The sequence below is a fragment of the Salvelinus namaycush genome, unplaced genomic scaffold (assembly GCF_016432855.1).
Source record: "Salvelinus namaycush isolate Seneca unplaced genomic scaffold, SaNama_1.0 Scaffold1267, whole genome shotgun sequence".
NCBI lineage: Eukaryota > Metazoa > Chordata > Actinopteri > Salmoniformes > Salmonidae > Salvelinus > Salvelinus namaycush.
The window spans coordinates 45902-67866 of record NW_024057972.1 but is presented as its reverse complement, the minus strand read 5'-3'; the positions used below and the strand labels follow the sequence as shown (position 1 = coordinate 67866).

The 21965-nt window shown below is 45.1% G+C and overlaps 1 protein-coding gene across 1 annotated transcript in view; it reads right to left on the bottom strand.

Moving 5' to 3' along the window:
* Positions 1 to 3578: 3578 nt before the first annotated feature.
* LOC120036249 (A disintegrin and metalloproteinase with thrombospondin motifs 3-like) overlaps positions 3579 to 21965 on the bottom strand; it is a gene marked incomplete at both ends in the record, with an annotated part of 50199 nt that continues 31812 nt past the window's right edge. The window contains 4 exons of the mRNA XM_038982727.1: positions 3579 to 3712; positions 6363 to 6538; positions 16279 to 16424; positions 16512 to 16625. Of these exons, the coding sequence (XP_038838655.1) occupies positions 3579 to 3712; positions 6363 to 6538; positions 16279 to 16424; positions 16512 to 16625 (570 nt within the window). The remainder of the gene's footprint in view (positions 3713 to 6362; positions 6539 to 16278; positions 16425 to 16511; positions 16626 to 21965) is intronic.

Below are 21965 nucleotides of genomic sequence, written 5' to 3'. Positions count from 1 at the left end.
TCTTTCTCCCCTCTCTCTCCAGATGAAATCTTGCGTCTTGTGACGGCCGGCCGCCCAACAACCTGCCCGCTTGACCCCATCCCCTCCTCTCTTCTCCAGACCATTTCCGGAGACCTTCTCCCTTACCTCACCTCGCTCATCAACTCATCCTTGACCGCTGGCTATGTCCCTTCCGTCTTCAAGAGAGCGAGAGTTGCACTCCTTCTGAAAAAACCTACACTCGATCCCTCCGATGTCAACAACTACAGACCAGTATCCCTTCTTTCTTTTCTCTCCAAAACTCTTGAACGTGCCGTCCTTGGCCAGCTCTCCTGCTATCTCTCTCAGAATGACCTTCTTGATCCAAATCAGTCAGGTTTCAAGACTAGTCATTCAACTGAGACTGCTCTTCTCTGTGTCACGGAGGCGCTCCGCACTGCTAAAGCTAACTCTCTCTCCTCTGCTCTCATCCTTCTAGACCTATCGGCTGCCTTTGATACTGTGAACCATCAGATCCTCCTCTCCACCCTCTCCGAGTTGGGCATCTCCGGCGCGGCCCACGCTTGGATTGCGTCCTACCTGACAGGTCGCTCCTACCAGGTGGCGTGGCGAGAATCTGTCTCCGCACCACGTGCTCTCACCACTGGTGTCCCCCAGGGCTCTGTTCTAGGCCCTCTCCTATTCTCGCTATACACCAAGTCACTTGGCTCTGTCATATCCTCACATGGTCTCTCCTATCATTGCTATGCAGACGACACACAATTAATCTTCTCCTTTCCCCCTTCTGATAACCAGGTGGCGAATCGCATATCAGACATATCAGTGTGGATGACGGATCACCACCTCAAGCTGAACCTCGGCAAGCCGGAGCTGCTCTTCCTCCCGGGGAAGGACTGCCCGTTCCATGATCTCGCCATCACGGTTGACAACTCCATTGTGTCCTCCTCCCAGAGCGCTAAGAACCTTGGCGTGATCCTGGACAACACCCTGTCGTTCTCAACTAACATCAAGGCGGTGACCCGTTCCTGTAGGTTCATGCTCTACAACATTCGCAGAGTACGACCCTGCCTCACACAGGAAGCGGCGCAGGTCCTAATCCAGGCACTTGTCATCTCCCGTCTGGATTACTGCAACTCGCTGTTGGCTGGGCTCCCTGCCTGTGCCATTAAACCCCTACAACTCATCCAGAACGCCGCAGCCCGTCTGGTGTTCAACCTTCCCAAGTTCTCTCACGTCACCCCGCTCCTCCGCTCTCTCCACTGGCTTCCAGTTGAAGCTCGCATCCGCTACAAGACCATGGTGCTTGCCTACGGAGCTGCGAGGGGAACGGCACCTCCGTACCTTCAGGCTCTGATCAGGCCCTACACCCAAACAAGGGCACTGCGTTCATCCACCTCTGGCCTGCTCGCCTCCCTACCTCTGAGGAAGTACAGTTCCCGCTCAGCCCAGTCAAAACTGTTCGCTGCTCTGGCACCCCAATGGTGGAACAAACTCCCTCACGACGCCAGGTCAGCGGAGTCAATCACCACCTTCCGGAGACACCTGAAACCCCACCTCTTTAAGGAATACCTAGGATAGGATAAAGTAATCCTTCTAACCCCCCCCCCCCCCCTTAAAAGAGTTAGATGCACTATTGTAAAGTGGTTGTTCCACTGGATATCATAAGGTGAATGCACCAATTTGTAAGTCGCTCTGGATAAGAGCGTCTGCTAAATGACTTAAATGTAAATGTAAAGACACTCTCCCCTGACACAGAGATGTTAGGTTTAGCCTACTCAAGACACTCTCCTGACACAGAGAGGTTAGGTTTAGCCTACACAAGACACTCTCCCCTGACACAGAGAGGTTAGGTTTAGCCTACACAAGACACTCTCCTGACACAGAGAGGTTAGGTTTAGCCTACACAAGACACTCCCCTGACACAGAGAGGTTAGGTTTAGCCTACTCAAGACACTCCCCTGACACAGAGAGGTTAGGTTTAGCCTACTCAAGACACTCTCCTGACACAGAGAGGTTAGGTTAGGTTTAGCCTACTCAAGACACTCCCCTGACACAGAGAGGTTAGGTTTAGCCTACTCAAGACACTCTCCTGACACAGAGAGGTTAGGTTAGGTTTAGCCTACTCAAGACACTCCCCTGACACAGAGAGGTTAGGTTAGGTTTAGCCTACTCAAGACACTCTCCTGACACAGAGAGGTTAGGTTTAGCCTACTCAAGACACTCTCCCCTGACACAGAGAGGTTAGGTTTAGCCTACTCAAGACACTCTCCCCTGACACAGAGAGGTTAGGTTTAGCCTACACAAGACACTCTCCCCGACACAGAGAGGTTAGGTTTAGCCTACACAAGACACTCTCCCCTGACACAGAAAGGTTAGGTTTAGCCTACACAAGACACTCTCCCCTGACAGAGAGAGGTTAGGTTAGGTTTAGCCTACACAAGACACTCTCCCCTGACACAGAGAGGTTAGGTTTAGCCTACACAAGACACTCTCCCCTGACACAGAGAGGTTAGGTTAGGTTTAGCCTACACAAGACACTCTCCCCTGACACAGAGAGGTTAGGTTTAGCCTACTCAAGACACTCTCCCCTGACAAAGAGGTTAGGTTTAGCCTACTCAAGACACTCTCCCCTGACACAGAGAGGTTAGGTTTAGCCTACACAAGACACTCTCCCCTGACAGAGAGAGGTTAGGTTTAGCCTACTCAAGACACTCTCCCCTGACACAGAGAGGCTAGGTTTAGCCTACTCAAGACACTCTCCCCTGACACAGAACGGTTAGGTTTAGCCTACACAAGACACTCTCCCCGACACAGAGAGGTTAGGTTTAGCCTACACAAGACACTCCCCTGACACAGAAAGGTTAGGTTTAGCCTACACAAGACACTCTCCCCTGACAGAGAGAGGTTAGGTTAGGTTTAGCCTACACAAGACACTCTCCCCTGACACAGAGAGGTTAGGTTTAGCCTACACAAGACACTCTCCCCTGACACAGAGAGGTTAGGTTAGGTTTAGCCTACACAAGACACTCTCCCCTGACACAGAGAGGTTAGGTTAGGTTTAGCCTACTCAAGACACTCTCCCCTGACACAGAGAGTTTAGGTTAGGTTTAGCCTACTCAAGACACTCTCCCCTGACACAGAGAGGCTAGGTTTAGCCTACACAAGACACTCTCCTGACACAGAGGTTAGGTTTAGCCTACACAAGACAGTCTCCTGACACAGAGAGGCTAGGTTTAGCCTACTCAAGACACTCTCCCCTGACACAGAACGGTTAGGTTTAGCCTACTCAAGACAGTCTCCTGACACAGAGAGGTTAGGTTTAGCCTACTCAAGACAGTCTCCTGACACAGAGAGGTTAGGTTTAGCCTCCTCAAGACACTCCCCTGACAGAGAACGGTTAGGTTTAGCCTCCTCAAGACACTCTCCCCTGACACAGAACGGTTAGGTTTAGCCTACTCAAGACACTCCCCTGACAGATGCTGTAGGGTTAGGGTTGGGTTAGGTTAAGGCTAGGTTACTCACCTAACATTCTCCCCTGATAAAGTTGGGATAGGTTAAGATTAGGTTAGGTAACATTAGGTTAGAGTTAGGTTACTCACCACACACTCTCCTCTGACACAGATGCTGTAGGGGTCTTTGTAGGAGCAGCGTGTCCCATCATGCACCAGCTGCTTCATGTATGCCACGTCAGCAGTCTCCTTCGACTGGCAGTACAGGTGGCACCTCTTATTGGCTGAAACACAGTACAGCTGACACCACTTGGCACCTAAAACCCTCACAAACTTTTACAGGTGCACTATTGAGAGCATCCTGTCGGGCTTAAAAAATAAAAACAGCTTTTATCTCAAGGCTATCAGACTGTTAGACAGCCATCACTAGCCAGCTACAACCCGGTTACTCAACAATGCACCTTTGAGGCTGCTGCCATATTTACATAGACATAGAATCACTGGCCACTTTAATCATCTCATATGTATATACTGTATTCTATTCTACTGTATTTTAGTCAATGCCACTTCGACATTGCTACATTTCTTAATTATATTATTTTACGTTTAGATTAGTGTGTATTGTTGTGAATTGTTAGATATTACTGCACTTTTGGAACTAGGAACACAAGCATTTCGCTATACCCGTCATAACATCTGCTAAATATGTGTATGTAACCAACAAATTTGATTTGATGCAAGTTAAATAAAGTTAAATACAAATAAAACTAAATAAAAAGCATGTTAATGCACAGTGGTGCTCTGTGACTGGCTAATAGGGCACGTTGAGGCACAGTGGTGCTCCATGGCTGGCTAATAGGGCACGTTGAGGCACAGTGGTGCTCCATGGCTGGCTAATAGGGCACGTTGAGGTACAGTGGTGCTCCATCGTTGGCTAATAGGGCACGTTGAGGCACAGTGGTGCTCCATCGTTGGCTAATAGGGCACATTGAGGCACAGTGGTGCTCTGTGACTGGCTAATAGGGCACGTTGAGGCACAGTGGTGCTCCGTGGCTGGCTAATAGGGCACGTTGAGGCACAGTGGTGCTCCGTGGCTGGCTAATAGGGCACGTTGAGGCACAGTGGTGCTCCGTGGCTGGCTAATAGGGCACGTTGAGGCACAGTGGTGCTCCGTGGCTGGCTAATAGGGCACGTTGAGGCACAGTGGTGCTCCGTGGCTGGCTAATAGGGCACGTTGAGGCACAGTGGTGCTCCGTGGCTGGCTAATAGGGCACGTTGAGGCACAGTGGTGCTCCGTGGCTGGCTAATAGGGCACGTTGAGGCACAGTGGTGCTCCGTGGCTGGCTAATAGGGCACGTTGAGGCACAGTGGTGCTCCGTGGCTGGCTAATAGGGCACGTTGAGGCACAGTGGTGCTCCGTGGCTGGCTAATAGGGCACGTTGAGGCACAGTGGTGCTCCGTGACTGGCTAATAGGGCACGTTGAGGCACAGTGGTGCTCCGTGGCTGGCTAATAGGGCACGTTGAGGCACAGTGGTGCTCCGTGGCTGGCTAATAGGGCACGTTGAGGCACAGTGGTGCTCCGTGACTGGCTAATAGGGCACGTTGAGGCACAGTGGTGCTCCGTGGCTGGCTAATAGGGCACGTTGAGGCACAGTGGTGCTCCGTGGCTGGCTAATAGGGCACGTTGAGGCACAGTGGTGCTCCGTGACTGGCTAACAGGGCACGTTGAGGCACAGTGGTGCTCCGTGACTGGCTAACAGGGCACGTTGAGGCACAGTGGTGCTCCGTGGCTGGCTAATAGGGCACGTTGAGGCACAGTGGTGCTCCGTGGCTGGCTAATAGGGCACGTTGAGGCACAGTGGTGCTCCGTGGCTGGCTAATAGGGCACGTTGAGGCACAGTGGTGCTCCGTGGCTGGCTAATAGGGCACGTTGAGGCACAGTGGTGCTCCGTGGCTGGCTAATAGGGCACGTTGAGGCACAGTGGTGCTCCGTGACTGGCTAATAGGGCACGTTGAGGCACAGTGGTGCTCCGTGGCTGGCTAATAGGGCACGTTGAGGCACAGTGGTGCTCCGTGGCTGGCTAATAGGGCACGTTGAGGCACAGTGGTGCTCCGTGGCTGGCTAATAGGGCACGTTGAGGCACAGTGGTGCTCCGTGGCTGGCTAATAGGGCACGTTGAGGCACAGTGGTGCTCCGTGGCTGGCTAATAGGGCACGTTGAGGCACAGTGGTGCTCCGTGGCTGGCTAATAGGGCACGTTGAGGCACAGTGGTGCTCCGTGGCTGGCTAATAGGGCACGTTGAGGCACAGTGGTACTCCGTGGCTGGCTAATAGGGCACGTTGAGGCACAGTGGTGCTCCGTGGCTGGCTAATAGGGCACGTTGAGGCACAGTGGTGCTCCGTGGCTGGCTAATAGGGCACGTTGAGGCACAGTGGTGCTCCGTGGCTGGCTAATAGGGCACGTTGAGGCACAGTGGTGCTCCGTGGCTGGCTAATAGGGCACGTTGAGGCACAGTGGTGCTCCGTGGCTGGCTAATAGGGCACGTTGAGGCACAGTGGTGCTCCGTGGCTGGCTAATAGGGCACGTTGAGGCACAGTGGTGCTCCGTGACTGGCTAATAGGGCACGTTGAGGCACAGTGGTGCTCCGTGGCTGGCTAATAGGGCACGTTGAGGCACAGTGGTGCTCCGTGGCTGGCTAATAGGGCACGTTGAGGCACAGTGGTGCTCCGTGGCTGGCTAATAGGGCACGTTGAGGCACAGTGGTGCTCCGTGGCTGGCTAATAGGGCACGTCTCCCTATAGGAGAACCCTTTGCAGAACCCTGTTCGGTTCTGTGAAAAAGGTTCTACCTGGAACCAAAAAGGGTTCTCCTATAGGGACAGCTGAAGAACCCTTTTGCAAAGCTTTTTTCTAACAGTGTACACACTACTCACAGTCAGGGTGCTCATAGGGCAGCCAGTGGTGTTTGGTGTTGTGGAACTCAAAGTGGGAGTTGCGTAGCTGGCACTGCTGGGCCCTGAAGTCCTCAAAGTGTTTGGGGCAGTCCTCGGTGTTACACAGCTGGTACTCATAATTCACCCCGGGACAGTCCCCACCGCCGTTAGAGGGGCTGAGGAGAGGGGAGAAACATACACTATCATCATTATACATTTTTCCAAATTACACAAACATATCTACTATCAGGTAGTGCAGGGGAACTCAAATACTATTTTAGAACATTCAGTCACACAAATGTCCTGTGTGGTAAAAGCTCCGGATGGATATTCATTTATCAACAACAAAAAACACCGCACGACCCGTGCCGACCCCAAACTGTTCAAATTGTTCACACCGCTTCTACACATTTTGCCATGGACCGAGAGAACATTTAGAAGTTTTAAAGTTAATTTCCTGCAATTCTACACATTTTGCCATGTTAAACCTCTTATGGCTGGGGGCAGTATTGAGTAGCTTGGATGAATAAGGTGCCCAGAGTAAACTGCCTGCTACTCAGGCCCAGAAGCTAAGATGTGCATATTATTAGTAGATTTTGATAGAAAACACTCTGAAGTTTCTAAAACTGTTTGAATGATGTCTGTGAGTATAACAGAACTCATATGGCAGGCAAAAACCTGAGAAAAAATCCAACCAGGAAGTGGGAAATCTGAGGTTTGTAGGTTTTCAAGTCTTTGGCTATCCAATATACAGTGTCTATGGGGTCATATTGCACTTCCTAAGGCTTCCACTAGATGTCAGCAGTCTTTAGAACCTTGTTCCAGGCTTCTACTGTGAAGGGGGATAGAATGAGAGCTGTTTCAACCAGGTGTCTGGCAGAGTGCCATGAGCTCAGTCAGGCGCGCGCCAGTGAGAGGTAGCTGCGTTCCTTTTCCTTTCTAAAGACAAAGGAATTCTCCGGTTGAAACATTATTAAAGATTTGTTAAAAACATCCTAAAGATTGATTCTATACATCGTTTGACATGTTTCTACAAACTGTAATGTAATTTTTTGACTTTGTCTGGCCTGCGCGTCGTGAATTTGGATTTTTTAACTAAACGCGCGAACAAAAAGGAGGTTTTTCGACATAAATTATGGACTTTATCGAACAAAACAAACATTTATTGTGGAACTGGGATTCCTGGGAGTGCATTCTGATGAAGATCATCAAAGGTAAGTGAATATTTATAATGCTATTTCTGACTTCTGTTGACTCCACAACATGGCGGGTATCTGTATGGCTTGTTTTGGTCTCAGAGCTGTACTCAGATTATTGCATGGTGTGCTTTTTCCGCAAAGCTTTTTGGAAATCTGACACAGAGGTTGCATTAACCTCTTGAGCCTATGGGGGGTGCTATTTCGACTTTGTAATAATTTCGTTCCCAAATTAAACTGCCTCGTACTCAATTCTTGCTCGTACAATATGCATATTATTATTACTATTGGATAGAAAACACTAGTTTCTAAAACCGTTTGAATTATTTCTCTGAGTGAAACAGAACTCATTCTGCAGCACTTTTCCTGTCAGGGAGTGAGATTTCAGAAATCGAGGTCCCTGTTCTGAGGTCAGTTTATAAGTCCCCATGTAAGCCATCGGGCTACATGCACTGCATACGTCTTCCTCTAGATGTCAGTAAGCGGGGAGAATTTGAATGGAGTGGATTGCGCAATCTGGGACCTTATATAAGACCCTGGAGCGGAAGTACCGTCCTTTTCAACGTTGCGCCTGGCGCAGTAGGGACATCAGAGTGGCCTCCTGCCAAGCTTTCGTTTTGCCAGTTCTATATCTCCGGTCATGTTTTTATTCGTTATAGTTGTTAAAGACATCATAAGGTAGTTAATTTAAACCGACTTATAGCAATTTATATCAGTTTATTGCGATTTTCTGGCATTTCTTTGTGACGCGCTTTCAAGAGTTGGACACCTTTCCGGCACATGCCGAACGTTAGCGGCTATTTCGACAGGACAAGAGGACAGCTTTCAACCAAAAGACGATTGTTCTGGACAAAGGACACCTTTCCCAAGATTCTGATGGGAGGTCATCAAAAAGTAAGAACTATTTATGCTGATAAATCGTTGTTCTGTTGAAAAATGTTAAATGCATAAGCCGCCATTAATTTCAGTGTAGCCTTGCTTTAGCGCACGATGTATTGCGCAATAACGTTAATTTTAAAAATGTTACAAAGCGATTGCATTAAGAACTAATTTGTCTTTCATTTGCTGTCCACCCTGTATTTTTTAGTCAAGTTTATGATTATTTATTGATTAGAATAGGTGACTCTCCAAGATGGCGCCCGACATTTTCTGGGCAGCTTGGCAACTTTTCTCATTGTATAACCATGATTTGTGCCGCTAAATATGCACATTTTCGAACAAACTCTATATGCATTGTGTAATATGATGTTACAGGACTGTCATCTGAAGAATTCTGAGAAGGTTAGTGAAAAAATTAATATATTTTGGTGGTGAATACGTTATCGCTATGTTTGGCTGGAATCAATGCTGTTGTGATGTTTGCTATTGTGGTAAGCTAATATAATGCTATATTGTGTTTTCGCTGTAAAACACTTAAAACATCTGAAATATTGTCTGGATTCACAAGATCTGTGTCTTTCAATTGCTGTACGCTGTGTATTTTTAAGAAATGTTTTATGATGAGTAATTAGGTAATACACGTTGCTCTCTGTAGTTATTCTAGTCGAGTTGTGATGGTGGCTGCAATGGTAAACTATGATTTATACCTGAAATATGCACATTTTTCTAACAAAACATATGCTATACAATAAATATGTTATCAGACTGTCATCTGATGAATTTGTTTCTTGGTTAGTGGCTATTTATATCTTTATTTGGTCGAATTTGTGATAGCTACTGATGGAGTAAAAAACTGGTGGAGTAAAAAAAATGGTGTCTTTTGCTAACGTGGTTAGCTAATAGATTTACATAGTGTCTTCCCTGTAAAACATTTTAAAAATCAGAAATGATGTCTGGATTCACAAGATGTGTATCTTTCATCTGGTGTCTTGGACTTGTGATTTAATGATATTTAGATGCTAGTATTTACTTGTGACGCTATGCTAGGCTATGCCAGTCAGCTTTTTTACTGGTGGGGGTGCTCCCGGATCCGGGTTTGGGAGGAACTAGAAGTTAAGGAGAAGTTTATCTAAAATTCCATGTATCTTTTATGCAAAATCACCGGATGTTTTGGAGGCAAAATATTACTGAACATAACGCGCCAATGTAAACTGAGATTTTTGGATATAAATATGAACTTTATCGAACAAAACATACATGTATTGTGTAACATGAAGTCCTATGAGTGCCATCTGATGAAGGTCATCAAAGGTTAGTGATTAATTTTATCTCTATTTCTGCTTTTTGTGACTCCTCTCTTTGGCTGGAAAAATGGCTGTGTTTTTCTGTGACTAGGTGCTGACCTAACATAATCGCATGGTATACTTTCGTCGTAAAGCCTTTTTGAAATTGAACACTCTGGTGGGATTAACAACAAGTTTATCTTTAAAATGGTGTGAAATACTTGTATGTTTGAGGAATTTTAATTATGAGATTTCTGTTTGAATTTGGCGCCCTGCACTTTCACTGGCTGTTGTCAAGTCGATCCCGTTAATGGGATCTCAGCCATAAGAAGTTAAAGTTTCACAAAGTCATTGGCACGCCCCCAGAAGCACAGACATGTCCTGGCGTCATGGGACAGCCCTTTTCTATGTTCCGAATAAAAACCCCACCTTGGGAATTTATCTTCAGACCAAGCTTACCTCAATTACGAGAGGGCTAAGGGCTAAGGTTTGAGACCAGACCAGGGTCTCATCACAGAGGGAATTAAGGTTTGAGTAGATTGCTGACTCTTAACCATTCCACGTGGTTAAACTCTGAGACTATCTAACCGACAGAATAAGAACAAATCCTTGATATTAATTACTAGTCTGCAGCTAGGAATTCTGTACCATTGAACGTGAAGACCGACAACCGCCGAAACATCTATTCTATAACAACATTGCTGAATGTTACTCTGAACTATCCATTCTAACCACGGCAGAGAGAGAGAGGGCAGACAAACTCTCCAACAGAAACAAACTTTCTAACAGCGATCAAGACGACACACTGAGCATAAATACATATATTGATTGCAATTATTCCTGAATGAGTGAGCGTTCATGTGCAAAGGATTAGCATTTCAATTGTTATAATTCTAAACTTTGTAGAGTCTCTTATCTTTCGCGCCCTTCTCAGTCCCTTTGTCTAACAAGCCACCATGCCGGTTTAGACCACTAGGGCACATTCCCCTATCATTTCCTTGTAACCATATCTACTTGTTTGTTTGTGCATTTCTGTGATGATTTAGTTAGTTAATAAATGAATGATTTAAGACAATTGATGTATGGATGACTCATAGTGAAGACTGGGTTCGTGCAGATAACCAACAATTTACGATGTTTGGAATGAGACTAACGTGAGGTAAATAATAATTCATTAATAAGAAGACTAATTGATCAGATATTAAAATATCTGAAAGTTATATTAGGAAAATTATAACTTTATAATCTGAATATTTTCTTTGGTCCCCCGACTTCCTAGTTAATTAAGTAGTTTAATCACGTAATAATAATTACAGAGAATTTTTGATAAAGATTCATCTTCAGTTTAATGATGCCAAAGACACGACAATATCTATGTTTACGGATTTATGGTTGTACCTGGCAAGTTCCATGATAATTTGTGTGAGATTGAGAGCATCAAGCTTAGATTGTAGGTCGGCCGGCGAGTTAAGCATATCCCAGTTTAGGTCAACAAACAGTACGAACTCTGAAAATAGATGGTGGGGAAATCAATTCACATATGGTGTCCAGGACACAGCTGGGGTTAAGGGGGGTCTATAACAAGTGGCAACAGTGAGAGACTTATTTCTGGAAAGGTGGATTTTTAAAAGTAGAAGCTCGAACTGTTTGTGCAGAGACCTAGACAGTAAGACAGAACTCTGCAGGCTATCTCTGCAGTAGATTGCAACTCCACCCCCTTTGGCAGTTCTATCTTGATGGAAAATGTTGTAGTTGGGGATGGAAATGTCAGAATTTTTGGTGGCCTTCCTAAGTCAGGATTCAGACACGGCTATGACATCAGGGTTGGCGGAGTGTACTAAAGCAGTGAATAAAACAAACTTAGGGAGGAGGCTTCTGATATTAACATGCATGAAACCAAGGCTTTTACAGTTACAGAAGTCAATAAATGATAGTACCTGGGGAATGGGTGTAGTACTGGGGCTACAGGGCCTGGGTTAACCTCTACATCACCAGAGGAACAGAGGCGGAGTAGGATTAGATACGGCTAAAGGCTATAAGAACTGGTCATCTAGTGCATTCGGAACAGAGAATAAAAGGAGCAGATTTCTGGGCGTGGTAGAATAGATTCAGGCCATTATGTACAGAGAGTATGGAGGATGTGAGTACAGTGGAGGTAAACCTAGGCATTGAATGACGATGAGAGAGGTTGCATCTCTGGAGGCACCAGTTAAGCCAGGTGTGGTCTCCGCATGTATGGGGGGTGGGACAAAAGAGCTGTCTAAGGCATGTTGAGCGGGACTGGGGGCTCTACAGTGAAATAAAACAATAAGAACTAACCAAAACAGCAGTAGACAAGGCATATTGACATTAAAGAGAGGCATTTTTTTATTTTTTTATTTAACCAGGTAGGCCAGTTGAGAACAAGTTCTCATTTACAACTGCAACCTGGCCAAGATAAAGCAAAGCAGTGCGACACAAACAACACAGAGTTACACATGGAATAAACAAACATACAGTCAATAATACAGTAGAAAAAGCCTACATACAGTGTGTGCAAATGGCGTGACGAGGAAAAGCAATCAGTGTTGGTCGGGAGAGCTAAGACAACAACGGGTAAATCGCAATGAATGGGCAAAGAGTCAGTTAGGTACACAGGACCTGAGTTCGAGGCTGGGATGACAGATAAACAAACTGATATACAGTGTTAATGAACAGACCAGCAGGCATGGCCGAGTGATCATAGGGTCCAATGAGCAGCAATAGGTGAGTCAGGGAGCCGTTCGGTAGTCAGTACTACGCTAGGCGTAGTAGGAGTGGGAGACACGGCGTTCAGAAAGCTAGCGGGCCGGGGTTAGCAGATGGGTCTTCAGCGACATCGCAACGGAAAAGCCTGTTGAAACCACATCGGGCGATTACGTCGGCAGACCAGTCATGATGGATCGGCGGAGCTCCGTGTCGACAATAAAGGGTCCAATTGGCAAATTAGGTATTGTAGCCCAAGAATTAGCTGGTATACTCCGTCGGCTGGCCGGGAGATGGGCCTAGCTCGAGGCTCTCTCAAGGCTAACTGGTGCTTGCTTCGGGACAAGAGGCTTTATCCCACAATAGCCACTCGGTTGCAGCTAACTAGCTGCGAGGATCCGGTGTAATGGTCCAGAGATTGCGGCAGGAATACAGTGATATGGTATATAAAAGCAGTCTGATATGCTCTGGGTTGATATCGCGCTGTGCATACTGGCAGGTAATTGTCCGAGCTAAAGCTGGCTAGTGTCCGAGCTAAAGGTGAAGACCGCTAGTAGCGCCTCACAATGACTAGTAGCAAGTAGCTAGTTTGCTGGTTAGAGGTTCAAGTTATAAGGTATAAAAAATAGCAGATCCGTACCACATTGGGTGAGGCTGGTTGCATGAAAGTATATTTAGTTCGTAGATGGAAAGTGAGATTAAAATGTATACAAAAAAATAACGAAAAACAGACTATTTACAGACTTTTAACACGTGACAAGACAAACACATTTCCGACTGCTACGCCATGTTGGACTCACCATCTTGTTCTCAGATTAGCTTTGTTAAAATCCCCAGCTACAATAAATGCAGCCTCAGGATATATGGTTTCCAATTTGCATAAAGTCCCGTGAAGTTCCTTGATGGCCGTCTTCGTATCCGCATGCGGGGGGATATACACGGCTGTGACGATTACCGAGCAGAGTTCTCTTGGGAGATAATACAGTCGGCATTTGATTGTGAGGAATTCTAGGTCAGGTGAACAAAAGGACTTGAGTTCTTGTATGTTGTTACAATTATACCATGAGTCGTTAATCATGAAGCACACACCCCGCCCTTCTTCTTACCAGAGAGACTGAAAATCCCGTTGGCTGTACGGACTCCGACAGCAGGTCCCCAGCTAGCCATGTCTCCGTGAAACAAAGTATTTTACAATCCTGGATATCTCTATGGAAAGCAATTTTGTCGACTTTGTTATCTAGGGACTGGACATTAGCTGGACATATACTTGGTAGCGGTGGGTGGTGTGTGCGCATCCGAAGCCTCACTAGAAGACCGCTCCGGCTCCCTCTCCTCCGGCTGCGTTATTTCTGGTTGGCCTCTGGAATCAGTTTAAAACTTCTTATGGCTGCAGGGGGCGTTACTGAGTAGCCAGCTAAATCGTGCCCATTTCAAACGGCCTCGTACTCAATTCTTGCTCGTACAATATGCATATTATTGTTATTATTGGATAGAAAACACTCTCTAGTTTCTATAGCCGTTTGAATTATGTCTCTGAGTGAAACAGAACTCATTCTACAGCACTTTTCCTCCCAGTGTGTCAGATTTCAGACATCTTGGCCTCTGGTTCCAGATCAGTTTTAAAAGTCTCTGTAAATCCTATGAGGATACAAACACTGCCCACGCCTTCCTCTAGATGTCAGTAAGTGGTGACAATTTGAATGGAGTCGATTGCGCAATCAGTGCCTCTATAAATGACCAAATACCGGAAGTAGCGTTCTTTTGGACCCTGCGCTCAACGCAAGAAGGACGTCGGACTTGGCTTTTTCCAAGCCTTTGTTTAGCCAGTAATATATAGCCGGTCATGTTTTTACTCGTTATAGGTGTTAAAAACATCATAAGGTAGTTAATTTAAACCGTTTTATAGCAATTTATATCCGTTTAGTGCGATTTTGAGGAAGTTCTATGTGATGCACTTTGAAGCTTTGGGCACGTTTCGGGGTCCCGGTCGAACGTTAGTGGGCATTTCGACGGACAGAGGACATCTTTCGACCAAATGAAGATTAGACCCAAGAAAGGATACATTGCCCAAGAATCTGATGGAAGATCACCTCACAGTAAGAAATATTTAATATGATAATTCGTTGTTCTGTCGAAAAATTTTAAACGCATATTCCGCCATTTTGTTTGCTATAGCTTCGCTTGGCGAACCCTGTATTGCACAGTAAGGATAATTTTAGAAATGTAAATCAGCGATTGCATAAAGAACTAATTTGTCTTTCGATTCCTGTCAACCCTGTATTTTTTAGTCAAGTATATGATTAGCTATTGATTAAACTAGATCACTCTGAAAGATGGCGACCGACATTTTCAGGCATGTTTTGCTACTATTTTCATTGTATAACCACGGTTTTTTATGGCTAAATATGCACATTTTCGAACAAACTCTATATGTATGTTGTAATATGATGTTACAGGAGTGTCATCGGAAGAATTCTGAGAAGGTTAGTGAAAAAATTAATATATTTTGGCGATGATTACGTTATCGCTCTCTTTGGCTTGAATCGATGCTCTGGTAATGTTTGCACATGTGGTATGCTAATATAACGATTTATTGTGTTTTCACTGTAAAACACTTAGAACATCTGAAATATTGTCTGAATTCATAAGATCTGTGTCTTTCCATTGCTGTGAGTTGTGTATTTTTAAGAAATGTTTTATGATTAGCAATTAGGTAATACACGTTGCTCTGTGTATTTATTCTAGTCGAGTTGTGACGGTGGGTGCAATTGTAAACTAGGATTTCTACCTGAAATATGCACATTTTTCTAACAAAGCCTATCCTATACAATAAATATGTTATCAGACTGTCATCTGATGAGGTTTTTTCTTGGTTAGTGGCTATCAATATCTTTATTTGGCCGAATTGGTGATAGCTAGTGGTGGAGAGAAAAAATGGTGGACAAAGAAAAATGGTGTCTTTTGCTAACGTGGTTAGCTAATAGATTTACATATTTTGTCTTCCCTGTAAAACATTTTAAAAATCTGAAATGGTGGCTTTATTCACAAGATCTGTATCTTTCATTTGGTGTCTTGGACTTGTGATTTAATGATATTTAGATGCTACTATTTAATTGTGACGCTATGCTAGCGATGCTAATCAGTGTGGGGGGGGTGGGGGGTGTGTACCGATGTCGGGACAGCCCGCCTAACAGGTTAAATGCCCTGGGAGGTGCAAACTAAGGATCCGCTTTGGGAAAGTCGTATTCCTGGTCGTAGTGCTGGTAAGTTGACGTCTCGCTGATATCCAATAGTTCTCCCCGGCTGTATGTAACAACACTTAAGGTTTTCTGGGCTAACAATGTAAGAAATAATACATAAAAAAAAAAAAAATATTGCACAGTTTCCTAAGGACTAGAAGCTAAGCTGCCATCTCCATTGGCGTCATCTTTCTTGGAAATAGTGAGATGGGGCCGATAGATATGGCATGTGTTATATCTGGTATAATTCTCCTGTCTTATCTGGTGTCCTTTGTGAATTTAAGTACAATCCCTCTAATTCCCTCTCTCTCTCTCACTATGGAAGAGGTTAGGGGGAGTGTGGTGCTATGGGAGGGGTTAGGGGGAGTGTGGTGCTATGGGAGGGGTTAGGGGGAGTGTGGTGCTATGGGAGGGGTTAGGGGGAGTGTGGTGCTATGGGAGGGGTTAGGGGGAGTGTGGTGCTATGGGAGGGGTTAGGGGGAGTGTGGTGCTATGGGAGGGGTTAGGGGGAGTGTGGTGCTATGGGAGGGGTTAGGAGCTAGGGGGAGTGTGGTGCTATGGGAGGGGTTAGGGGGAGTGTGGTGCCGGGTCTTACACTGGGTTGTTGCACTGGCGAGTTCTGAAGCGAACCCCGGTCCCACAGGAGCGGGAACAGGACCCATATTTCGTCCAGGAGCTCCAGGAGCCATCCTGCGTCACCTGGTTGACATTCTTCCACATGCAGTGACCTTTATAGCACCACTATAGAGGAGACAAAGGACAGTCAGACAGACACAACAATAAGCTGAGCTGATGGTTACGTAGTCATAGTTTAGGAGGAGTTCTCACCTTCCCAGGAGCACACTCAGTCCCGTCCAGAGGAGGGCCTTTTTTGGTCTTGCAGAAGTATGGGTTGTCAGGGTGACTGCACCACAGCTGCTTACATGGGTCAAATGTGCGAAACTGGAAGAAGAAGAAGAAGACATTTTAAACGCTGTTTTACTGGGTTGGAGTTCCAACGGAGCGAGACAGGAAATGTTCAGGAAGCCAGTCAGCCAGCTGCAGTATATCATTATCTACCTACCTCATCCCCATATTGTTTTTATTTACTTTCTGCTCTTTTGCACCCCAGTATTGCTACTTGCACATCATCATCTGCACATCTATCACTCCAGTGTTAATTTGCTAAATTGTAATCGCTACTATGGCCTATTTATTGCCTTACCTCCTCACGTCATTTGCACACACTGTATATAGGCTTTTTCTACTGTATTATTGACTGTACGTTTGTTTTACTCCATGTGTAACTCTGTGTTGTATGTGTCGAACTGCTTTGCTTTATCATGGCCAGGTTGCAGTTGTAAATGAGAACTTGTTCTCAACTGGTCTACCTGGTTAAATAAAGGGTTAGGGTTGTAAATGAGAACTTGTTCTCACCTGGCCTACCTGGTTAAATAAAGGTGAAATACAATTTAAATAATAATTTTTAAATGTATGTGTATGGCTGAATGCATTTAATATTTTATTAGGATCCCCATTAGGAGACAGCTAGTCTTAATGGGGTCCGACATAACGAAAAATACATTACAGACAAAATACTTCCATTTAAGAACATGAAGTGTGTGTATCTATCAGTTACACATACATGTCAGTACACACACACAACCAGTAGGTCACTCTCAGCTATGATGTGGGTCAATACTGGGGCCCCTCTTGTTCAGCCTGTACATTAATGATGTAGGTCACCTGATCCAGGTTTACAAAGTGGCTCAGTGACTCACTACTGTAATGGTCCAGGATACAAAGTGGCTCAGTGACTCACTACTGTAATGGTCCAGGTTACAAAGTGGCTCAGTGACTCACTACTGTAATGGTCCAGGTTACAAAGTGGCTCAGTGACTCACTACTGTAATGGTCCAGGTTACAAAGTGGCTCAGTGACTCACTACTGTAATGGTCCAGGTTACAAAGTGGCTCAGTGACTCACTACTGTAATGAACCAGGTTACATAGTGGCTCAGTGACTCACTACTGTAATGATCCAGGTTACAAAGTGGCTCAGTGACTCACTACTGTAATGATCCAGGTTACAAAGTGACTCACTACTGTAATGGTCCAGGTTACAAAGTGGCTCAGTGACTCACAACTGTAATGGTCCAGGTTACAAAGTGGCTCAGTGACTCACAACTGTAATGAACCAGGTTACATAGTGGTTCAGTGACTCACTACTGTAATGGACCAGGTTACATAGTGGTTCAGTGACTCACTACTGTAATGGACCAGGATACATAGTGGCTCAGTGACTCACTACTGTAATGGTCCAGGATACATAGTGGCTCAGTGACTCACTACTGTAATGGTCCAGGTTACAAAGTGGCTCAGTGACTCACTACTGTAATGGTCCAGGTTACAAAGTGACTCAGTGACTCCCTACTGTAATGGTCCAGGTTATAAAGTGGCTCAGTAACTCACTATTGTAATGGTCCAGGCTACAAAGTGGCTCAGTGACTCACTACTGTAATGGTCCAGGTTACAAAGTGGCTCAGTGACTCACTATTGTAATGGTCCAGGTTACAAAGTGGCTCAGTAACTCACTATTGTAATGGTCCAGGTTACAAAGTGGCTCAGTGACTCACTACTGTAATGGTCCAGGTTATAAAGTGGCTCAGTAACTCACTATTGTAATGGTCCAGGTTACAAAGTGGCTCAGTGACTCACTACTGTAATGGTCCAGGTTACAAAGTGACTCACTACTGTAATGGTCCAGGTTACAAAGTGGCTCAGTGACTCACTACTGTAATGGTCCAGGTTATAAAGTGGCTCAGTGACTCACTACTGTAATGGTCCAGGTTACAAAGTGGCTCAGTAACTCACTACTGTAATGATCCAGGTTACAAAGTGGCTCAGTGACTCACTACTGTAATGATCCAGGTTACAAAGCGACTCACTACTGTAATGGTCCAGGTTACAAAGTGGCTCAGTGACTCACAACTGTAATGGTCCAGGTTACAAAGTGGCTCAGTGACTCACAACTGTAATGAACCAGGTTACATAGTGGTTCAGTGACTCACTACTGTAATGGACCAGGTTACATAGTGGTTCAGTGACTCACTACTGTAATGGACCAGGATACATAGTGGCTCAGTGACTCACTACTGTAATGGTCCAGGATACAAAGTGGCTCAGTGACTCACTACTGTAATGGTCCAGGTTACAAAGTGACTCAGTGACTCCCTACTGTAATGGTCCAGGTTATAAAGTGGCTCAGTAACTCACTATTGTAATGGTCCAGGTTACAAAGTGGCTCAGTGACTCACTACTGTAATGGTCCAGGCTACAAAGTGGCTCAGTGACTCACTACTGTAATGGTCCAGGTTACAAAGTGGCTCAGTGACTCACTACTGTAATGGTCCAGGTTACAAAGTGGCTCAGTGACTCACTACTGTAATGGTCCAGGTTAGAAAGTGGCTCAGTGACTCACTACTGTAATGGTCCAGGTTACAAAGTGACTCACTACTGTAATGGTCCAGGTTACAAAGTGGCTCAGTGACTCACTACTGTAATGGTCCAGGTTACAAAGTGGCTCAGTGACTCAGTACTGTAATGGTCCAGGTTACAAAGTGGCTCAGTGACTCACTACTGTAATGGTCCAGGTTACAAAGTGGCTCAGTGACTCACTACTGTAATGATCCAGGTTACAAAGTGAATCAGTGACTCACTACTATAATGGTCCAGGTTATAAAGTGGCTCAGTAACTCACTATTGTAATGGTCCAGGTTACAAAGTGGCTCAGTGACTCACTACTGTAATGGTCCAGGTTACAAAGTGACTCACTACTGTAATGGTCCAGGTTACAAAGTGACTCACTACTGTAATGGTCCAGGTTACAAAGTGGCTCAGTGACTCACTACTGTAATGGCCCAGGTTACAAAGTGGCTCAGTGACTCACTACTGTAATGGTCCAGGTTACAAAGTGGCTCAGTGACTCACTACTGTAATGAACCAGGTTACAAAGTGGCTCAGTGACTCACTACTGTAATGAACCAGGTTACAAAGTGGCTCAGTGACTCACTACTGTAATGGTCCAGGTTACAAAGTGGCTCAGTGACTCACTACTGTAATGATCCAGGTTACAAAGTGATTCACTACTGTAATGGTCCAGGTTACAAAGTGGCTCAGTGACTCACTACTGTAATGGACCAGGATACAAAGTGGCTCAGTGACTCACTACTGTAATGATCCAGGTTACATAGTGGCTCAGTGACTCACTACTGTAATGGTCCAGGTTACATAGTGGCTCAGTGACTCACTACTGTAATGGACCAGGTTACATAGTGGCTCAGTGACTCACTACTGTAATGATCCAGGTTACATAGTGGCTCAGTGACTCACTACTGTAATGGTCCAGGTTACAAAGTGGCTCAGTGACTCACTACTGTAATGGTCCAGGTTACAAAGTGGCTCAGTGACTCACTACTGTAATGATCCAGGTTACAAAGTGGCTCAGTGACTCACTACTGTAATGATCCAGGTTACAAAGTGGCTCAGTGACTCACTACTGTAATGGTCCAGGTTACAAAGTGGCTCAGTGACTCACTACTGTAATGATCCAGGTTACAAAGTGGCTCAGTGACTCACTACTGTAATGATCCAGGTTACATAGTGGCTCAGTGACTCACTACTGTAATGATCCAGGTTACATAGTGGCTCAGTGACTCACTACTGTAATGGTCCAGGTTACAAAGTGGCTCAATGACTCATGTTTGCATCTCTATGTGAAAAAAAACAGTCTGCATGTTCTTCACAAAGAGTTCTTCACAAAACTGTACTTCAAATCTATGATACTCCCCCACTTAACATCCTGCTTGACTAGTTGGGCCCAAGCTTGCTGTACAACATTAAAACCCATTCAGTCTGTCTACAAACAGGTTCTCAAAGTGCTTGATAGGAAGCCCAATAGCCATCATCACTGTTACATCCTCAGAAAGCATGAGCTCTTGAGTTGGAAAAATCTTGTGCAATACACCGACGCACGTCTTGTATTCAAGATCCTAAATGGCCTGGCTCCCCCTCCACTCAGTACTTCTGTTAAACAGAAAATCTGCCATGAGAGGTGACTGTATAGTTCCCTTAAGGAAAAGCAACTTTAGTCAATCTGCTTTCTCTGTGAGAGCTGCCCGTGTCTGGAACACACTGCCATCAGACACACATAACTGCATCACCTATCACACCTTCACAAAAAACATCGCTTTAGTTACTCAGCTCCGTGGTCCTGGAATTCTCTCCTGAACATTTTAACATTTGATGATCTAGTTTCGTTGGTGGAGTTTAAACACTTGATCGATGTATATATCATAGAAGAATGTAATTGTTTTTAGGCCAGCTGTTTTTAGTCAAGACTTTCGTGTTTTTAACGTAAAATGTTTTTGTTGAACTGTGTGTTTATAGTTTAGTTTAATGTTGTGTTAGTGTATGTAAGTTGTTTTGTCTGAAACGTTGTTCCCCCTGCTGCTATTGGACCAGGTCTCTCTTGGATAAGAGATGTTATCTCAATGAGAAAAACCTGTATAAATAAAGGTTAAATAAATAAATAAATAAAATTTAGACATGGCTAAAGACCAATCAGACTTGTGAACATAATCCCTAGCTGTGTATTGCCGCTTTCCATGTTGTCTGTAGCTGGTGAGGTGTGGAAACACTTTTACTTTTATGTATTTTGTTTTGTTGCTTTTTGTGCTATTACTCTGTCTGCATGCTACGTGTTGCTTGTTCTATGTTTCTCTGTCTGCATGCTACGTGTTGCTTGTTCTATGTTGCTCTGTCTGCATGCTACGTGTTGCTTGTTCTATGTGTCTCTGTCTGCATGCTACGTGTTGCTTGTTCTATGTTGCTCTGTCTGCATGCTACGTGTTGCTTGTTCTATGTTTCTCTGTCTGCATGCTACGTGTTGCTTGTTCTATGTTGCTCTGTCTGCATGCTACGTGTTGCTTGTTCTATGTTGCTCTGTCTGCATGCTACGTGTTGCTTGTTCTATGTTGCTCTGTCTGCATGCTACGTGTTGCTTGTTCTATGTTGCTCTGTCTGCATGCTACGTGTTGCTTGTTCTATGTTGCTCTGTCTGCATGCTACGTGTTGCTTGTTCTATGTTGCTCTGTCTGCATGCTACGTGTTGCTTGTTCTATGTTGCTCTGTCTGCATGCTACGTGTTGCTTGTTCTATGTTGCTCTGTCTGCATGCTACGTGTTGCTTGTTCTATGTTGCTCTGTCTGCATGCTACGTGTTGCTTGTTCTATGTTACTCTGTCT